Source organism: Peromyscus californicus, unplaced genomic scaffold (genome assembly GCF_007827085.1).
Source record: "Peromyscus californicus insignis strain IS unplaced genomic scaffold, ASM782708v3 Scaffold_15__1_contigs__length_86483966, whole genome shotgun sequence".
Lineage (NCBI taxonomy): Eukaryota > Metazoa > Chordata > Mammalia > Rodentia > Cricetidae > Peromyscus > Peromyscus californicus.
The window spans coordinates 8,404,305-8,425,332 of NW_026294447.1; the positions used below are offsets into that span (position 1 = coordinate 8,404,305).

Below are 21,028 nucleotides of genomic sequence, written 5' to 3' on the forward strand. Positions count from 1 at the left end.
AATACTTATTCTGTAGTTTTTACCTGAGAGAGAAAAATAAAAGAATAATAGGGAAGCTTTCACAGGGGCTTTAAACTAGCTAGTAAAAGTGGCGATCAGTGCAAACACATTAAAATTCTATTTTCCTTTACAAGTGTTTGGTGCAGATGACCCCCACTGATCTTAAATATATTTCTGTATCTCTAACTGAATAGAGGTTTTCCGTACAGCATGTTCTAATGGCACTCTGGCCTTTAGCCAACAAGGCACTGAATAAGGCTATTTTTAAAATACAGAAGCTGGGAACAGCTGCAGCAATCAAATTTGATAAAAACAGAGAGGAACTTTGCTTTTTTTTTCTTCTAACGGTTTGTCCAAGTTTAGTCTTCTTTCACAGAACTGCTTTTGTCCTGTTGTATGAAGGGCTCAAGACCAATACAGTGAGGCCCTTTTAAACAAATAACTTCTGTAAGAATACAACTAAAAAGAATCATTTTTCTTTGTACCAAGAGTATCAATGTGATGGTGTTTTGAGCTATTTTTTTAAGTTATATGTCTTGTATGAGTAGGCAGAAGAAAAGTCAAGTGCATGGGTCTAATCAGAAAACAGGCTGGCTTCCTCAACCCCCCAAAACAATTCCCTAAAAGGGAAGAGAACTTCCTTTGCTTCATGTGTTACCAATCTGAAAGTTTGCTTTTGACCCCTCTCTTACCATCCTCAGTTTTTTTTCGGGAGACATTTCCAGAGGCTGGGGGGGAGCGCACTTCCAGGGACTGGCAGGGGGGGGGATGGAGACACTTCCAGTGGCTTTCTCTCCTTTTCACGTTACTCTTGTTAAACAGAGTGCTAAACTTTTCTAAACCCTGGATTCATATCAGAGCAGAATCTTCGCTAAGATAACAAACTGCTTTGTAAAATATAAAGGATTCTCTGACTCCCTCATCATGTACGCCTAGAAGTGCTTCATTTTCACTTGTAGTTTTTGAAACAAAAGCTCGTTGGGAACTTGCAGTCCATGGGTAATGAAAACCATGAGATGACTAGACACTGAGAATCTGTGCAGTGGTAGGTGGCTGAGGCACTCGTCTAAGTGATATCTGTGTGGAATGGATTTCTCTGCTAGCATTATAATTGACATGGAAAAGGATATTGTATTTCTTTTAAGTATTTACAAATGGAACTAATTTAAAATCCCATTCAAATAAAACTGCTTGTGTCAACATTAATTCAATTTAGTTATCCAGGACAATAGTACAATTCTTTTTCGGTAGACATAAGGTCAAGAAATAAAATTACCTTACAGCACTGGAAAGAAGAGGCGATGCTAGCCACAGAATAGGAGTCAGGTGTCCACCAGGCTATCCGTACTTGTTAATAGGTGGCCCCTTAGATAGGATGGCCCATTTGTCAGAAATCTGTTATAAGCCTTCAAACAAATAAGACAAGCTCAGCGGAGTCTTTCCTGACTGGAATACTTCTTTCCTAGAGGCTCTGGTGAGTCAAGAACTGCTCATCTTTGTATAGCAAGGTGATACTGTTAGGAAAGGTATTCTGTGTTTGAGAAAGCAGATAACAGCTCTCATCTTGGTTCATGAAGATTCACAGTCTTTCATTAAAGCAAAACTTACACACACACACACACACACACACACACACACACACACACACACACTGTTTCAAATAGAAACAATTATAGTCTAAGTGCACAGGGCCTTAAAATCATCAAAATTTCAAGAGATCTCTTGCAAGACACCAGACATGAGTATATAATCCTACATATTTTGGGCATTTCAAAGGTCCAAATTAGAATTATTGGGATTTAATTCTGCTTAGCCATGTAGCTTTTGCTGCGAAGACAAACTGCCCGGAGAGTGAGATTTTCTTCTGACCAGCCATGCTTTTATGCACGATAACCCCAGCTATAATCAAGTCTTTCAATCTCCAACTAGAATGTGCAATATTTATATGTAAGCAGGATAGATTGAATACCAAGACAGCTCTGATACACAGGGAAACACTCAATATAAAGCACTGTTTTTTGTCATTATATTTTGTTTTTATTTGAATTCTCATTATTGAGCTTATGAATTCAAGACTACTATGGTTTAAGATTTTGGTTGTTGCTTTTTTTTCCCTCATAATTCTTTGATGTTAAAATTAAGGAACAACAGAAGTATCTGTCTATGCTCTATGTTTTAAGAAAATAACTGATGTCCATCAGTCTTCTAGAGAGTATTAGAAAACCCAAAAAGCTTCATGGAAAGGGCCACTGGCTGTGTCCCCACTAGGTTGAGATTTTAAGTATTTGTGTTTTGTTTCGAAAGTAAAGGTTGATGATGTCTCTGCTGGCTACGCTCCTTCACAGGCCTCAGAGTTAGGGTACAGATGCCCCTCCAAAAGCAGTCCAGAATTTGCTGACATCAGCTTTCATTCATGAGCACTTGCTTTGTTCAGCAATGGCCCTAATATGAGGAGACACATGAAGTAGCTTGGTTTATAGAGGGCAGAGGAGGCAATGGGCTGGGAAAACATTCCCACACACTAATGGCTCATTCACACAGAAAACAAGTGAGAGCCTTCAGTCCCTCCACAAAGCTCCAAGAGAGCAAGCTGACTCAAGGGCCCAGAAGCACCACTGTTCAATTCACTACCCTCTCTTACTCACACACACTGCGCTTGCATTTCCTGATGCTGCACACTGTCGGTCAAAGCCATGCATGACTGTGGGAAATCTTTAAACTCGTTCTCTGTGGGTCTTGTGAATGGAGTGATTTTGGGGTTGAGTGTCCTGTGATGAAGCTCACTTTTCAAGTAAGCTATAATCAAGTGCTTTATAGTCCTTGAACTGCTCTGGTCACAATGGGGAGGTTGTTGACAATGTACCGTACAGGGGGTTCTGGTCTTTTTAGATCTTTTTAGGAAGGTTCAGAATTTTAAAATGAAAACCCATAAAGTAATAGTCAGCTCTGGTCAATTGTTTTAAAAAAAAACCAGACAGTCTTGAAGGAGACAATCAGATACATTCTTTAAAGGCCATTTTTAAAAGCAGGCATGTGATGTGATGTGATGTGTGTATGTGTGTGTGTGTGTGTTTGTGTGTGTGTGTGTGTGTGTGTGTGTGTGTGTGTGTCTGTATTAATCCTTCATACACTTTTTACATTTTATAGGAAGTTGAATTATCAAAATCATCTCTTTCTTAGATAAAACATCTTTTTGGATAGAAATACTCTCCAAAGGGTTTTGGAATATCTTAGCTTTGGCCCAGAGACTCTTCAGAGCTTCAGCACATGTGACCTGGTATAGTCTTCATTAGCAGAATTTTGTGTGTTTGATTGTAGTAATAATATCTAAAATAATCAGTATTATTGCTAGAATGACTTCAAGATACAGGATTTAGTAGCTTTCATTATCTTTTTCCATCAGTTCCTCCTGTTGGTAAGTACACACAACAGCACGAAATCGGAGCCAAGCGGGCCTCATGGAAAGAACACAGCTTTCAATCAGATGTGAAGACTTCAACACACGTTATGTTTGCCATCAGTCAAATGAGGAGAGCAGTGCTGCCCTCTAAGGATGCTGGGAGTTTTGGGTTGTTTGCTTGCTCGGTCTTTGGCTGTTTTGACTGTTGGGAGTTTTAACTAGGAGAATGCCTATGGAGAGTCTGTCCATAGCAAGCATGCAGTATGTATACTGAAACTCTTCATTTCCCTCTGTCAACTGTGATGATACACAGTCGCGCAGTATGTTCATGGGGGTATTGAACACTCGCCACTGTGTTTACAGACAGTGAAATACAGACTCCGGGATAAGAAGATGTTGCTTAAAGTCGCCCCAGCATCAGCCTCCTTCTAAACTCTGCGTCTTCTCGATAGCGGGAGCAGGACAAAAGGTCACTACGTGTAAACTGAAAATCAGTGGACAGTGGGTGTAACCACTGAGAAAGAATCTTCAAAGTGTTCTCATTGGTGGATGTGTCTCCTGTACATTGATCTGGTAAAAGTTTATTAAGGGAGTTTGGGGAGCAGCTCAGTTAGAATGTGTGCTTGGCCTAGCAGGCGCTAAGACAGTTGACCATCAGTTTAATCTCCAGTAAAAACATAAATACAAAGAATATACTACTCTGGATCCTCAGGCATGTTTGAAATTGTTGCTAGACAAAGTAAACATGACTGGAAAGCACAGAACCTACATATGTGCAAATACAGAACCCCATTGATGCTCAAAGGCCAGCTATGGGCTTGATAAGTGGTGATTAGAAATGTACTGCTCTGATAAAATGGACCTGCACCCCACATCTCCCACAGTAGCGCAGCACGTTGCTGGATGCCGTACACGGGGATTTTCCTGCTCTGCTCCACATCTCCCACAGTAGGACAGCACGTTGCTGGATGCTGTACACAGGGATTTTCCTGCTCTGCTCCGCATCTCCCTCCTCTTCCTTCGGGACACATTCTTCTATGAAATGCTACAACCCACACTCAGCCTGTGTTTGCAGTGGCTCTTCTTCTGTTCTCTCGCATATGGCAGTCTGAAACAATTACATAATGAGACATATTACCAGGGCCTAACTGTCAAGACGAAGAGACTATGAATAAATATTACCCACTTATTAGCTCCACTGCTCCTGCGCTCCCGATCTATCTGTGCCTCTGATATTCATAGTTTCCTTTCATACCCCTGACTTCTTGCAGAATAAAACAATGCAGCATTAGCAATATTCAGGAAAGGATTTGAAAAGTCAAAGGCAGCGCGGGTCTGTAGCTAGACACAGGGCATTGCCTGTACCATGTAAGGCCCTGGGGTCTGTCCCTTGTAGTACAGAAACAAACACACACCAAGTCCATCACTATTCTCACGAAATGCACTGACTCTCCTAAGGGTAATGCTGAGACACCTGCTCTTTCCTCTTTCATAGGTATTATCCAAAGACCTTCCGCAGGAGAGGAACACACATCCTACATCAGGACTTCTTTCTTTTGTTTATTCAGTGTGTGTGTGTGTGTGTGTGTGTGTGTGTGTGTGTGTGTGTGTGTGTGTGTACATGTCATAGCTCATATGTGGAGGTCAGAGGACAATTTGCATTTGTCTGTGTTTTCCACTGCCATGTAAATTCAGGCTTTCCAATTCAGATCATCAGGCCTGACCATGCTTTAGAACAAGTGCCTCTCCTCTTTGAGCCATCGCAGCAGCCACTGTGATTACTTGATGCTCGACAGGTGACTTCTGGAAGAGTTGACCCACCTGGACCTCTAGCTCTGGCCATAATTTTGCCTTCCTGTCTGTGAGTTCAGTTCTATTTTTCACACTCAAGAAACTGAACAAGAATTTAATGACTGAGCACAAACGAGAATGTTAGGCTGCCCTAACTCTTTTGATATAAATGGGAAACATTGCTGTTTTATGATATATCTATATTTAACAAATGGATCATGGCAAGCCTCACTGAACATGAGTGTGGTAAGACACCATGGTTTAAAACAGCTGCGAACCACATGGATGTGAGCACTGAAATGTGTGTCCAGATATTATGTCTTCCAGGCTACTGTGGTGCCATTTTATATCTATAGCAACAAACTAAAGCAAAAACCTCTGTGATCTGAAAGAGTTAATGTTTCTCTTAAGCAGAAGTGGACAACCAATTTTATAAAGGCTCATACAGTGAACATTTTAGACTTTTGGGGCCCACATGGTCCCTGACACAGGACCCACCCTGTCCTTGGAACCTGCTAGACAGTTATAGAACTTACGAATGAAAACTAGCTTACTAATGATGAAATTTGAAATTTCACATAGTTCTTACGTCACTGTATATTATTTTTGTTAAAATGTTCCCGCTTGTTAATTATAGAAAAGTTAGTCTAAATCCTAACTCACGCAAAAACAGACAATGCAGTGGATTTTTGCTCATGGCCTACAGTTTTCTATAACTCTTCTAAATATGCCATCAATTGCCAGGATCACATTAATTCGGTAAGTGGATGTTGTCAGACAGTGATTGGCAGAGCAGCGGTACTTAAAGGCTGGCTGGGTACGGGGTGAAGAAGTCTTGGATATTTTTTAGGTACTACAGGCAGAGTCAAATTCAACAATATATAGATAGCAATTACGTGTCCAAAGTCAATCAGGATCCTGAACTCAAGAATCGCAGACAGACACATGGACGCGGCATCAACAGGCCAACATCTTATGGGAGCCAGTTTGCACAGCTCCAGTGTAGGACTGTTTGGGTTTTAGCTTTTCCTTTGATTTCCTCCTAAGGCCTAAAAAAATGGGATTTTTTTACTCTTGTTCATATTCCTCAATATTCTGCCATTTCTAGAGAATTCTTTTCATGCAAGGGTTGAAAGTACAAAAGCTGAAGCCTTCTGAATTCATGAGGTATTATCTTCTTTACTGATTATTAACAGTAGAACTGATTTGCAGGATATTTTTCATGGAGAAAAAGACAAATTAAAGATAAAAATCAGCAGGAGGGTGGTAGACAGTAGCAATATGGTGTGGGTGTAGACAAATCCCTGTGATTCATAGGAAAGTTAGGGCTCACAGATCAACTCTGTTGTGAGAAACTGCTTTACTTGGAGAATAGTTTCTAGTCTCGGATCATTAGAAAAAAAAATTGCATGAAATCTCACCTATTTCGGAACTGAGTGGCACAAAACCACAACCCCAAATATGCACTCCATCACTGTGGTGTACATTATAACTGTTACCTTGCACACATCTGGGCCCTCAGGATCTGCCACGATGCCACTTTCTGGTTGACATATACCTAAGAAATGCGAACATTAGCACCCAGACTATAGAGCCAAGCACATTTGAGTGCCGGCTACAGCTGAAAGAATATGTTTCTATTCCTTGTCCATCTGTTCTTGGCAACAGAAATTTAAGCTAAAAACAGAGAATAAGCTTCTGAGAAACAAGTCTAAATAGGGTGAAGGCAGCAAGACGGATTCTCTAAGGCTTCAGATCCCAGCCACGGCCTGGTACACCCATTTGTGTAGCTAAATGGTTGTTTTTATTTGGGACCACTTCCTACTACAACTATGGTGCAGAGTTTTTAAAGTAATATTCTCTTATCAGTCAATTTAAGGTATATTGTTTTGGCCATACATTCTGTCTTAAGAGCTTATGTTACTTTTTTTTTAATGATCGTGAGCCTAATGAACTTTTGGGGGTTTCAAAGAGCTGTTCACCACAGTTGAATTTCATTGAACATGGATCATTAACATCTCTGAACTCTGAGCTATCACACATTCCATAGTAATTAGTGAAAGCTTCCTGTCCAAAACAGATCCCACACAAACACATTTGCTTATCCCCAAGTTCAACATTGATGGTGCAGAACTACCACATGTTTATCTGGTATAATTGCTGTGGCTTCCACTGTGTGGTACCCCCTCCAGACATTTTCTTGCTACTAAAACATTATCAATTTTATTTACGCTTGAAAATACACCAAAAACATTACAAGAATACTGCACTGGGCATGGCCACATGTGACTTTAAGCCCTGCAGAGGCAGTTGGATCTCTGTGTTCCAGGCCAGCCTGGTCTGGTATCAAGTTCAAAGTCAGCCATGGCTACACATTGAGACGAGCACCACAAAAGAAAAGGGCCATGTGTGGTCACTGTCCTTTCTGCATCCTACCAAGATCTCAGCATTCTGTGTTCTGTAACTGAGCAAGTCCACTATCAAAGTGGGGGGGCAGGTTCCCCTGAAACTCAGCTGATGAGAGGTCATCCTCTGCTTTCGACACTAGTCAAACCTTTGGGAAGAGCTTGTAGCTTACAAAGTACAACTTAGGCAAGAAATGTCTCTATTTTTTAAGTATCTCTTTTGCATATAGATAGTGTATGTTGTTTGTGCTTCAGAGTGAGTGAGCTCAACTTTGTCTTTATCATGTCCTTAGTCTGTGAATATTTAAAAAGTGATCCTCTCACTTTCAGCTTCTTTAAGTTGACTTAGGACATATATCAGTGAGGTCACTCCTGTGACACATGCTTGCTACTGTGACATGTGCTTAATAAACACTTAACAGGTGGTACCAGTCCCTTTCTGATGTTTCTGTTAATAATAATAAGATGATGTTTACAATGTGCTAATTATCTCATCTACTCCCAAATGTCATTTTGCTAGAGTATATATTCCTTAACCTCAGGCAAATGTTTCCAGAAACTTCTATCATTTCTTGAGCTTCTACATAGCTACTTTGTGTTCAAGCCACTCAATAAAGTAAGACTAAGTCTTGATAACCTATGAAATAAAAAACTTCAACTCCATGATCTCCAAGGATTCTTGTTTGAGCAATTTAACAAAATCATGTCTGACAGTAGATCTGTATGCTTTATTTATAGTGATGAAATGTGTGTTTGCTGCCAAGTGTCTGATGTGGGTTGTATAGCTCTTCCATGTATACATGTGGAATAACATTAAGTTTGTTGATGTTAAAAACTACTGGTATGTTTTTTCCTTTCTTTCTTTCTTTTCTTTCTTTCTTTCTTTCTCTCTCTCTTTCTTTCTTACTTACTTTCTTTTTTTGTATTATTTGGCTTTGAGTTTGTTCTTCCCACTTGTGTTAGAATAAGCTGAGAGAGAATAGTTTTCCATAGAGCCTCAAGGATTACTGAAACTAAGACTTACAGAAGTACTGCATTTTTTTCATTACTTTTGATTTTCAAGACAGACACTTCATAGTGTGGCCTTTGTGACTTGTGTAAGATGCAGTGGCATTACCGTGGACATGCACATTTACTATGACTGACCATGCATTTATCTTCTTTCAGATCTGAGTGACCAGCTGCTCGAAGTTGTTGGCTTGGAAGGAGCAATGGAAATGGGTCAAATATACACGGGGCTGAAAAGTGCTGGCCGGCGGCTGGCTCAGTGCTCCTCTGTGGTTATCAGGTAGTTCTTTCACTATAATTGAAAGCATACTTTGACATGACATAATCCCAAACTAACTGAAGGGATGCAAGATTTCTGACAGTGATATCTATCTTATTTGTTTCAACTAATCAATGATTAAAGCTTACATATTTCAAAATGATGGAAATTAACAGATTTTTTACAGCCTTTAGTAGCTGCTTCTTCTTGGGTTCTCTAGAATCTAACCTCTTATTTACTACCTTGGTGTTCGGTTAAACTTTTATAACTGTGACCCAAAGAAATGAGTGTAAAACATCTTAAAGGAGGTAGGGTTTACTTTGATCAGAGTTGATAAGTATCAGCCCATCAAGTGGCAAAGGTGTGACAGAGCAGGTGGCTGTAGCTTGCCAGTCAAGAAATAGACAGGGGACAAAGGCTAGGGACAATATATTCTCAAGAGCCTACTTCCAGTGGTCAACTTCTTCCAACAAGGGTGTACCTATTGAAGTTTCTAAACCTCAAAGTTTCCAAAGTAGGGTTACCAGATAGGGACCCAATCTTTAACATATGAGTGTAGCTGAAGTTTTCCTGTGTCCCACCTGGCTCTCAGTCAGGACAAAACTCTCTCACCTGCCAGTCCTGCAACCGCTTGGACCCAAGTAAACACACAGAGGCTTATATTAATTAAAACTGCTTGGCCATTAGCTCAGGTCTACTACTGGCTAGCTTTTACACTTAAACTCAGCCCATTTCTGTTAATCAATATGTTGCCACATTTTTCCAAGGCTTTACCTGTGTGCCATTACACGCTACTTCCTAAACGGCAGGCTGGCATCTCCTGACTCAGCCTTCCAGCCTTCCTACAATTCTCTGATTGCTTATCACTTCCTGCCTGACTACTGGCCAATTAACATTATATTTATCAACCAATCTGAGCAACACATTCACAGCATACAGAGCAATATCCACAGCATATGAGTCCATGGAGGATATTTCAAATTCAAATCATGAGGATGAACCAACTAGCAGGCAGTTTTAACAAATCCTTGTGTTCATCCACACTGAAGCTATTGGAGCACCAAAGTATTTAATGAACAAATTATCCAAAAAATAACTACTGGTGTACTATTAAGCAGTACATCATTGTTCTTGTAAAACTAAATAATAAATCAGTATATGGTAAAGTTTCCAAAATTTGAATTTTTCGCAATATTTCACCTGTAGAAAAACATAGGATATATTTTGACCCCAAAATGAAACCACAGACTTAATGTAGACACAACAGATATTATTTTATGAATGTGTTGGTTCGAGAAAGTCTTTGGCACTCATCATGTTTTTATGAGATTTGCAATGAGTGTATGGTTGTGGTGGTGAAAATACATGTGTCAACAGGAGTCATTTGGTTTTAGGAATTCACAAAATGTCTTTAAGCACAAACCCTGGTATTTTCTTTTGGCATTCAGAATTATTCTTTGTGTCACCACATTCACCAGGAAGCTTTTAACATTCTTGTGACCAGGGAAGCTTTCAGAGTGTTCATTAATAGTTAATGAAACCCCCCTTTCAGAAGAGGTCAGCAGTGATCACATTTGCTTGGACTTATTGTCTTGTGCTTTACAGATAAATTCTTATATTAAATATTTTAGCATTATAGTTACAGTGAAATATTCTTTTCCAGGACAAGCAAGTCACTGCCAATGCAGATTGATGGAGAGCCATGGATGCAGACCCCATGCACGGTGAGTACCGAGTAGTGGAGAATCATTACTGGTATTACTTTTGCTTTCCAGAGATCATTCATTCCTATGACTAAGTTGCCGCAATACCTAATCTTTTGTCCTGTCTTCTCTAGGAAATATGTGGCAAGTCCCTTTCTCCTTCTTATTTATGTAGAGAAGCTGTTGCATTCAGGCTGAAAGCACTGTCCACTCTGGTCAATGACTTAGCTTTCGAATATATGTTTGAGTCTAACTTCAGATACCAAAGACCAACTGTAAACTCCAGGACAAAGCAAAATACTGAGATAACTTCTCTGAATTCTCTTGTTTAATTTCCAAGCACCTAATAAGAAAACTGGTTATGGGACCTTGACACATATGAAGAAAAAACCTGCTGATGTGCTATAAATTAAATCTTTGTTGTTTCTAGAGCATTTCTTATAGTTACTAGAGTCCACTATTTCACTATTTCCTTAGTAATAAAGTAAAAAAAAATCTTTTTTTCTTTTCTTGATAACTGCCATTCTTTTGGAGGTGAGATAGGATCTCAAGTTTTGATTTGCATTTATTTGATGGAGAGTGGTTGGACACTTTTTCTTAAGTTTATTAGCTCTTAATATTGCATCTTTTGAGAAAAGTCTGTTCATCTCATTAACATGTTTAATTTGTTAGTGTTTAGTTTTTTAGTTCTTTGTATATTCTAAATGGTAATACTTGTAAGTTATATAGCTACCAAAAATTTTCTCACCTTCTGTAGGTTATCTTTTCATTCCTTTGACTAATTATCTTGATGTTCAGAAGCTTTTTAATCTCATGAATTCCCATTTGTTGATGGTTGGCATTATTTCCTGAACCAGAGTCCTATTCCCAGAACTCTTCCCTATATCTTCAAGTGTTTGCCCTACTTTCTCTTTTATCAGTTTCAAGTCTTTTATTAAATTATTTCATTCATTTAGAATTGATTTTTGTATAAGGTGAGAGGTGGGATCTACTTTTACATGTTTACCTGTAGACATGCAGTTTCCTATCACCATCTGATGCAGAGGCTTGGACAGATTATTTTCAAATGTTTTCTGCTCTCTCTTGCTGTAAATTACAAATATCCTTTAAATTTTTTCTTTCTCTTACTATATGTTATGCATTTGTGCTTTTTCTGGTCTTCTTTAGACTCTGGGAATGGGACTGCCACATTCACATTTATAGTCTCATGGATGTTAAGTATTGTCATTGTTAGAGTTACCGATTATCTTTGTTAGGGTCGCTATTGTGATGAAGCATGACCAAAAGCAACTTGGGAAGGACAGAGTTTACTTGGCTTACATATCCTGAATCACAGCCCATTGGGGAAAATCAAGACAGAAACTCAAACTGAGTAGGAACCTGGAGTCAGGAGCTGATGCAGAAGCTATGGAGGGGTGCTGCTTACTGGTTTTACCATCATGGTTTTCTCAAACTGCTTTCTTTTTATTTATTTGTTTGTTTGTTTGTTTTTTCTAGACAGGGTTTCTCTGTGTAGTTTTGGTTCCTGTCCTGGATCTCGCTCTGTAGACCAGGCTGGTCTTGAATTCACAGTGATTCGCCTGGCTCTGCCTCCCGAGTGCTGGGATTAAAGGCGCATGCCACCGCTGCCCAGCTTCAGGCTGCTTTCTTATAGACCCAGTACTCCCAGCTCACAATGGGCTTGGCCCTCTGCCTGCCATCACTCACTAACTAAGAAGATGCCTACAGCCTTTCATTGTGGAGACATTTTCTCAGTTGAGGCTCCCTTCTCTCTGATGACTGTAGCTTGTGTTAAGTTGACATAAAACTAGTCAGTACATTAATGGTGGCAGTAATTGTGCTGTTAGGGATAATAGTGATGTTTCCAGTGTTGGTGGTAGCACTAACAAAAATGACGATGGTAATGATATTATGGATGTGCTGATGCTCATAACACCAGGGAAACAGCAATAGTGGTTATGATGGCTACAGCAGGAATTATGGTAAACTTGTAGTCATGATGGTGATCAGTTTTATGATGGAGCATGGCAATGGTCATGGAAATACTAGTACTCTCGTCTTTAATAGAAGACTTATTGTTCAGTCCTGATCACGAGAGTAAGTAAAAATAAAACACAAAGAGTGGAACCAAAGGCCTCCCTTAGGAGGTCTTTCCATTCTTTCAGATGCTGAAGGGGTCTAGAATAAAGAAGCAGTAATGACAGTGCTAATACTTTAGAGTTCCTAAGATCTTCACATGTGCAGATATCAAAATACTTAATCTGTATTGACACATGCAATACACACACACACACACACACACACACACACACACACACACACACACCACACACTACATTTAGCTCCATTTTAAGGAATCAACACACTGAAGTGGGAAAGCTGAAAACTTTCTCTTGTTCTTCACAGCTAACACAGAGCAGATTAGTAACTAAGGCCCATGCAGTTGGACCCGGAGGCTGCCTTCTTCCTCACGGATCCCACTGTCATCCCAAGCTGAGGAAGTCCCCGGTGCCTTGAGAGCTCTCTTGGGCAAGGCCCTGGGCAAATCACCAGCTACTGTATTTCAGTTCTGGAAGGACTATGTCTGTGGACATTTAATCGACATTTTAAATAGGTTTAACTGATTTAATACAAGCCCTTTGGACGCTGATTTTAGGTTTTCTTCCAATTAGTAATAGGATACCCATTTCACCTATTATTGTTATCTACAATTGTTAAATTAATAATTTTATATAATTTAAATTTAAATTTCTTTTCTTCAAAATATACTTATTCATTTAAAATATGTATTGTAACCCTCAGTGATCCAAGAACTATACTACATGAAAGCTTATTAATGTTAATTTGAATTCTAGAATATTTTACTTTTCCTAGAACCACATGGGGCTTTGAACTTTAAATTTTATTTTAACTGAAGAGAATTTTTAATATTCTTAGCAGTGGTATAGTTTAACTAGAGAGAAGGGTTTTTTCCTTCAATAAAATAGCACAATGTTTTTCTTACAGAACATAAGAATTTGTAGAATGTTAAAATTCTTTGCTAAATTTAAATATCCATAAGCTGATATTCAATTTATGAAGGAGTTTCTCTAGTTATAATTTTAGAGGAAAGCAGAAGGTCTGCTTTCTTTTGAATTGAATAGATGGTGGAGAAGGGCAAGAAATGCATATGTCTTGATTCTTAAATCAATTAATACTATTTTTTAAAAAATCACAATAATATAGATTCTTGAGATTGACTTTAGTGATGGTTGCTAACAATGTAAATCTTCTTAACAACACTGACGCTGAAAATGTTAAAATAAATTGTAACATTTATCTGAATGAAAAATGGTAAGTGATGTCAAGAAAAAAATCAAATCATGTTTATTTAATGAATTTTACCAAGCCTCATCACAAATATCAAGAGAAGCAAAAACCAAAGAGGTTTAAACTCATACTTTACAATTCCTTTCATTACTTTCTAAATTCTCCCACTAAAGACAATCAACAGATATTTGTTAAATACCCCTGTTATCACAGTATATCAGTATTCAAAACATTGACAAAGAGTGGATTTTAGCCTACTATTTCTTCCTCATTTTAATAAACATCTTTAAACTGGGAGACTGTTGATTCTAGAATGCACATTGAAAGAATGGTTTGGAAGAGATGTCTGTAAGGTAAATTCTAGAGCCTCTTTATTTTCTAACTTCTTCCTCCTGAGCACACAGAACAGATTGACTATATTAACATGCATTTGTGTAATGCAAAGGGCTGCCTGAAGAGTGGAGGGAGACAGACTAGAACAACAGGATGAGGCAGGGCACAGACTACGTCCGGTTTCATTCCATATCTGTGCAGCCAATGCTGAGCTTTGTCAAGTGAGAATTGACGACACAGAATCAAGAACCTTATTGCAGCATCTCCAAAATACACTGTACACCTGCTCTTCTGCCTTATCTTCCTTCCAGATACAGAGGATTTTTATTCTTCTCCATATTGTTTTGAGCATTGCCCATTACTCTGCCAGTGTTTCCAGAGCAGGATATCCGAGTCATCCTACACTACATTCCATATCCCCCAAACTGATAAACATGACCAATAAATATGACCACTTAGTCACATTTTTCATTTCTACAGTCATTCCCTTTTTCTGCAACACTAGCACCACTGTCCTAGACTTGCCCCCATTACATTTCTGGCTTCTGGAAAAAGACTAAATGTGTTCACATCTCTACTGTTGTTTCCTTTTAATTTATTTACCTTGCTGATTCCATTTAGCATAGTCACTGTGAACTGTAATTCCACCATAATACCTTCTACTTAGAATCCTTTCATGGTTTTCTGTGTGAAACCAGGTCAAGTTTGTTGTTTTAACAGTTTCTTCTTCCACTTTTTCCTTTGCATATTTCCATGTACTCCCCAAGAGTCTGTAAAATCTTTCCCCCTTTTCTGCCGAGGGGCACAGCTCATTCTTTGGGACAGTCCTTGCAGCTTCTCATCCACAGAGCCTTCTGTGGATACTGCCATTCCTGTCCCCTTTTCCACCCCACTAACCTCCAGCTCAGTCTTATGTCTGCTGCCTGGGATAGCACCAACCATATCACATCGAAAACACAATCATTTCCCCTCCCTGTAGACAGAAGTTCCCAGAAGTCATGGACCATCATTTTGATCCCCACTGACTCTCAGAATACAGAGCTGCTCCTCCTGCATAATTTGGTTGCCAATACCAAGTACATTTTGAATTTATAAATTTCTTAAATACTTCTTGGGGTAGTATAGCATTTTAAAACATGCTTTCTACTAAATCTTCTTTCACTGAACATAATGTAGTTTGGCTAGCAATTCATTCACATATTTTTCATATCTAAATACATGTAAAAGTTATTTTGAGTTATCTTTATTCATTATATTCTCAAAGCAAAGAGTTTGAATGCATCATGGAAGGAATACTTCCCCAATCTCCAAAGATTAAACCCTTCTGTTTCCTGTTTTGGTATAACTAAACTTCTCTGGCTACTTCTGTGTTATTAGTTATGTATTTACTGGAGGTTGTATTCTGTAAATGACTTTAAATTCTGATTGCCAATAGCTGCATATTAGTCAATTACCTGTGACGCCTTCTCAAAGTGTGATGCCCATGGAATTTTAATAGGAGATCTATGATTAAGGACAAGAGGATTCCTGAAACTTTCTTCCACTTTGCAGAAAGCCAAAAACAGATCATAATTAAGTGGTAAAATGACCACAGTTGAAATATGAATGTTCATCAGAGTGGTAGCTGACATCCAGCTGACTTCCAAGAGGCACTTATATACATATGCTCTCCCTAGCCCTTCTGTATTCCTCCCCTGGAACTTACTTGCTCCATTTTGCTTTCCCATGTTAAATGCCTTCAGCACGTAGAATAGCCTGGACCTTCTGATCTGACAGTCCCTGCCAGTCTTGAGTAGCCTTGTATGAGACTTGATCTGTGATGTTCCTCAGGCAAGCCTGTAGCCTCCATTTCCACGGTGCAGGCAACTCCATGAGATGCTCTTCTCTGACATGACTACCAGGTTCCTGTCTTGGACTGTCAGCCATTACAGTTGGGCACTGACCACTTCAGCCTTGGCTACCACGCTTCTCTAGAAAGGATTTGCCTTTTTCCTATCACCCTGCCACTCTGCTTCCCTGGAGTTCATCTTCATTTTGAGCCTTATAAACACAAATCCTTTAAAAGACAAACTCATTAAAAAGAGGAATGGTGCAGCTGATTAATATTTCATACAGTGGTTGGTTTTGTTATTAAGAGTAACCATAAGTTTAAATTGTTTACTCTATGTCACTTGGTAAATACAATTTGCTTCAGACTTTTAGGACCCAAAATGGAAAATTTTGTAAAGGTGAATTTTCTCACTTACAGCAATTTAGGGTCATGAAGACTAGGGCATATAGACTTTTCCAAACATTTGAAATGCTTTGAGCTATTCAGAGGGAAGATAGTAATGATACCTAGCATTTATTAAGTAAATACTTATTAATATTCATTAAATGTTTATGTTCAATGTACTCACATTCATTATTTATTTAATCTTCAAAAAAAATTTTAAAATCAATAAGGTTATCATAATTCCATATGACAAATTAAAATAGGAAAACCTGAAGCCAGAGAAGTCAAGTACCTTACCCAAGGCCAGGTAATAAGAGAGAGAAGCAGGCTGTTGACTGTACTGCCTTATGAATTCACGATGATGTTTTGTCTTGTTATTTGGTAATCTTGTAAAGCCTTAAAGTATATCTAGAAACAATAATTGACTAAACTGTCATTTATAACAGAGTGCCATCTTTTGTCAAATAGTATTTTATCTTTATTTAATGCATTGAGTTATATTTCTCAATATAACCAAAGCCATTCATCACACTGCTGCCCCCAAGTAACACTGAACACTGCTGTTATGATGCTATGACCCTTGTGATTTTCAAATTCAATGCCGATTAATTTCCCTGAGAATACAATTGAGCATCCTTGTCATAGTGTTAAATTAAGCTCCTGGAACTGAGATAAGCCATCGTGCACTATAGGAGTCAGTTCCTAGAGGTTTCCTACTGTTGCAGCTTCCTTTGGTGCTATACTTGAAATCCCATTTTTTGTTTTGAGGTTCTTCACCCTCCAACCAGACAACCAGTCAATCTGTAGCCTCTCCATCCTGCTTTCCAAGATACGGTATTGGCACACATTTCAGCTAATGTTGACTGTAATTTGTTTTTTTTTTATTTTATTGAAAATATATTCTTTTTTCATATTGTGTATCCTGATTATAGTTTTTCCCTCCCTCTATTCCTCCTAGGTTCCCTCACCTCACCGCCAATCCACTCTCTTTCTGTCTTTCATTAGTAAAGAATTCTCAGAGATAACAGCCAAACATAACAAATGAAATAGAATAAGAAGAAGTAAAAAACTATCATATTGAAGTTAGACATGGCAACCCAAAAGGAGGAAAAAAGTCCCAAGAATAAGCATAAGAGTCAGAGACCCTCTTGTTCTCACAGTCAGGAGTTCCATAAAAATACTAAACAAATAGCTATAAAATATATGCAGAGGACCTGGTGTAGACCCATTTAGACCCTGTGCTTGCTACTTCAGTCTGTGTGAGTTCATATGCATCTTGCTTCATTGATTCAGGTCCTCGTTCTCCTGGTATCCTCAATTCGCTGTGGCTCTTACAGTCTTTCTACCTCCTCTTCTACAGGATTTCTTGAGCTAAGAGGGGAGGGATTTGATGGAGACCTCCAACTTAGACTCTCCCTCACATAATGTCTGACTGTGGATCTGGGCATCTGATCCCATCTGCGGCTAAAGGAAGCCTCTCTGATGATGACTGGATAAGGCACTGATCACTGAGTATATGAGAATATCATTAAGAATCATTATATTGATTTTTTTCTTTAGACCAGCAATATTCTGTTTTACCCTAGGTCTCTGGACTCTCTAGTCTCTTATTCTCAGTTACCCAGGCAGTGCCAGGTGTGAGTTTCTTTTCATGGAGTGGACCTTAAATCAAATCAGACAATGATTGGATATTCCCATTGGTTCTGTGCAACCATTTATCATTTTCCTAGCATATTATGCAGGTAGGACAGGTTGTAGGTCAAAGGTTTTTGTAGTTGGGTTGTTTCTCTTTCTGTAGCCTGCAACGTACTTTCCCACCAAAATACATAAAAAACTCTAGAACCTAGATATCAAAAAAAACCCCACACAATCCAATTAAAAGATGGGGAACAGATCTAAACAGAGAATTCTCAATAAAGGAATCTCAAATAGCCTAGAAACACTTTTAAAATGTTTTAAAATATCCTTTGCTATCAGGAAAATGCAAATCAAAATGACTTTGAGATTCCATCTTACACCTGCCAATAACACTAGTGACAGCTCATGCTGGCTAAGATGTGGAGCAAGGAGAACACTAACTTGGTTGGAGTGCAAGCTTATACAGCTACTATGGAAATCAATATGGTGTCTCCTCAGAAAGTTGGGAATCAATCTACCTCAAGACCCAGATTTTCCACTCTTGGGCATATACCCAAAGAACACTCTACCCTATCACAAGAACACTTGTTCAACCATGTTCATTGTGGCTTTATTCATAATAGCCAGAGATTGTGAATAGCCTAGATGTCCCTTGATAAAAGAATAGATAAGGAAATTGTGATGCATTACACAATGGACTATTACTCAGCTGTTAAAAAATGGTTTCATGAAATTTTCAGGTAAATGGATAGAAGTAGAAAAAAAACATCCTGAGTGAGGTATCCCAGATCCAAAACAAATACGGTACTTATTCATTTATAAGTAGATATTAGCCATTAAATAAATGATAACGAAGCTACTATTCACAAACCCAGAGAGGTTGGATAAAGAGGAAAGGTCTAGGGAGGATACAGGTGTCTCCTTTGGAGAAAGAAATAGAATAGACTTTACAGAAGGACTGGGAACTGGTGGGAACAGGAGGGGGGATCAGGGATGGGAGGATCAGGAATGGGAAGAGATAGGGTAGAGGGAGAGAGTATGAGGAAAGACTATTGGATTGGGGGGGTGCACTTAGGGCATGATGAGGAAACCTAGTGCAGTAGAAACGTCCTGGAATCTATGGAGGTGATCTTAATGGGGACTCCTAGTAATGAGACATACAGCATCTCAACTGGCTATTTATCTCAACTGGTCATTTATTGTAGCCAGATGAGACTTCCAGTGGTGGGACTAGGTTGCATTCAATTGAGTTGTTAGCCAAGGTTGTCCCATGGAAATCCCCAAACAACCAAGGTTGTTGCTAAAATCAAAGGTTGCTCTCCATAGACTGAGAGTGGGACTCTACTGCCTTGCCAAGCACAATACCCACACAACTCATTATTATTATGATATTAATTATCAATAATATTATTGTATTATTATTAATTATTATACTGATTTTCTTTTGAGACAAGGTCTCTCTACATAGGCCTGCCTGTCCTAGAACTCACTGTGTAGACCAGAATGGCCTTGGGCTCACAAAGATCTTCCTGCCTATGCCTCCTGAGTGCAGGGATTAAAGGCATATGCCACCACACCTGGCTTGAATTATTTGATCCTATGTTTTTATTTTGGGACAGGCTATCACTGGACAGTTCTGGATGGCTTGAGATTTGATATGAAGACCAAGCTGGCCCTAAACTTACAGAGATCTACTTGTGTTTGCCTCCCAAGTACTATGATTAAAGACATATGCCACCATGTCCAACTAGGAGGTATATATATATATATATATATATATATATATATATATATATATATATATATATATGTTTTGTAAAAAGCTTCCTGGATGCTGAAGGGATTTAGAAACTAACATTACTAGAATGCACAAGCAAACAAAAAGCCCTTCTATGCCAAGCTTAAAGGCAATATTCTCAGGAATCTGTTTTTACCTCTCATCTGTCTGCAATATTTGCTGGGTTCTTTCTACTTGTAAGCCTCCCTGATGAGGTCTCCAAAGACTCTCACTCTACAGTGCATGTCTTGGCTGTGCATGTGCGCCAGCACCATTGACTTTCTTCAAGCATTTGGAGATTCCTCTTTAGTCCTCTAGGGTGGTAAGACCACAGTGGCTGGGGTACAGCTTTCATGATTTTCTTCTTTGTTTGATTCTCAGAAGTTTGATGTTGAGGAAGCCGGTTGTAGATTTCTTTGAGCATAATCTGTATCAGGTTCACTAGTTTTGAGATTCTGTATATTTATGCTACACATTATGATATATATTATGTTATACACTATACATTTATGTTATATCTCAATCTTTTCAGTCCTTATATCTTCAATTCTTGATTTTTCCTAGTCTTTATCTTCCATAACTCCAATGGTATATGTGTAAGAATATCATTTTATGGTTCCCAGTCTATTAATTTTCCCCCTTTTTCTTGCTATTATTCCAACTGAATGATAAATATTTATCTAAGCTAACTTCACTGTTTTTCTTATTTCTATTCTATTCTTGAACACTACCAATTATTTTTTGTTTTTATCATAGTGTTTTTAAGTCATAAAATTTAATTAAAGAGTCACACATCCATAATCCCAGCATTTTGGGCGGTAGAGGCAGGAAGATTAGGAATTCAAGGTCATCCTTGACAATAAAGCAATTTCAAAGCCCACTATGGCTACATGAGAAATAATCTCAAAACAACAAAACAAAAAACAGTCTCAACTGATTGCTATCTTAGTATTCTTTTACAAACTCTTCCACTACTCCTTAGAACACAGGTATAATAGCTGCTAAATCCTTGCTTAAGATTAATATTTATATCACCTCAGAGTTTCAATCACTGGCTGCCATTTGTTTGCTCATTTGTTTTTGTTTTTTCGGGACAGGGTTTCTCTGTATAGCTTTGCACCTTTCCTGGAACTCACTCTGTAGCCCAGGCTGGCCTTGAACTCACAGAGATCCACGTGACTCTGCCTCCC

The 21,028-nt window shown here is 38.7% G+C and overlaps 1 protein-coding gene across 7 annotated transcripts in view; it reads left to right on the forward strand.

The window, feature by feature from the left end:
* Nucleotides 1-21,028, forward strand: part of Dgkb (diacylglycerol kinase beta) — a 713,645-nt gene that overhangs the window by 669,423 nt on the left and 23,194 nt on the right. For all 7 annotated transcript variants that reach the window (XM_052738362.1, XM_052738366.1, XM_052738363.1 and 4 more), the window contains 2 exons: nucleotides 8,764-8,884; nucleotides 10,527-10,587. In XM_052738362.1, coding sequence (XP_052594322.1) covers nucleotides 8,764-8,884; nucleotides 10,527-10,587 — 182 coding nt within the window. The remainder of the gene's footprint in view (nucleotides 1-8,763; nucleotides 8,885-10,526; nucleotides 10,588-21,028) is intronic.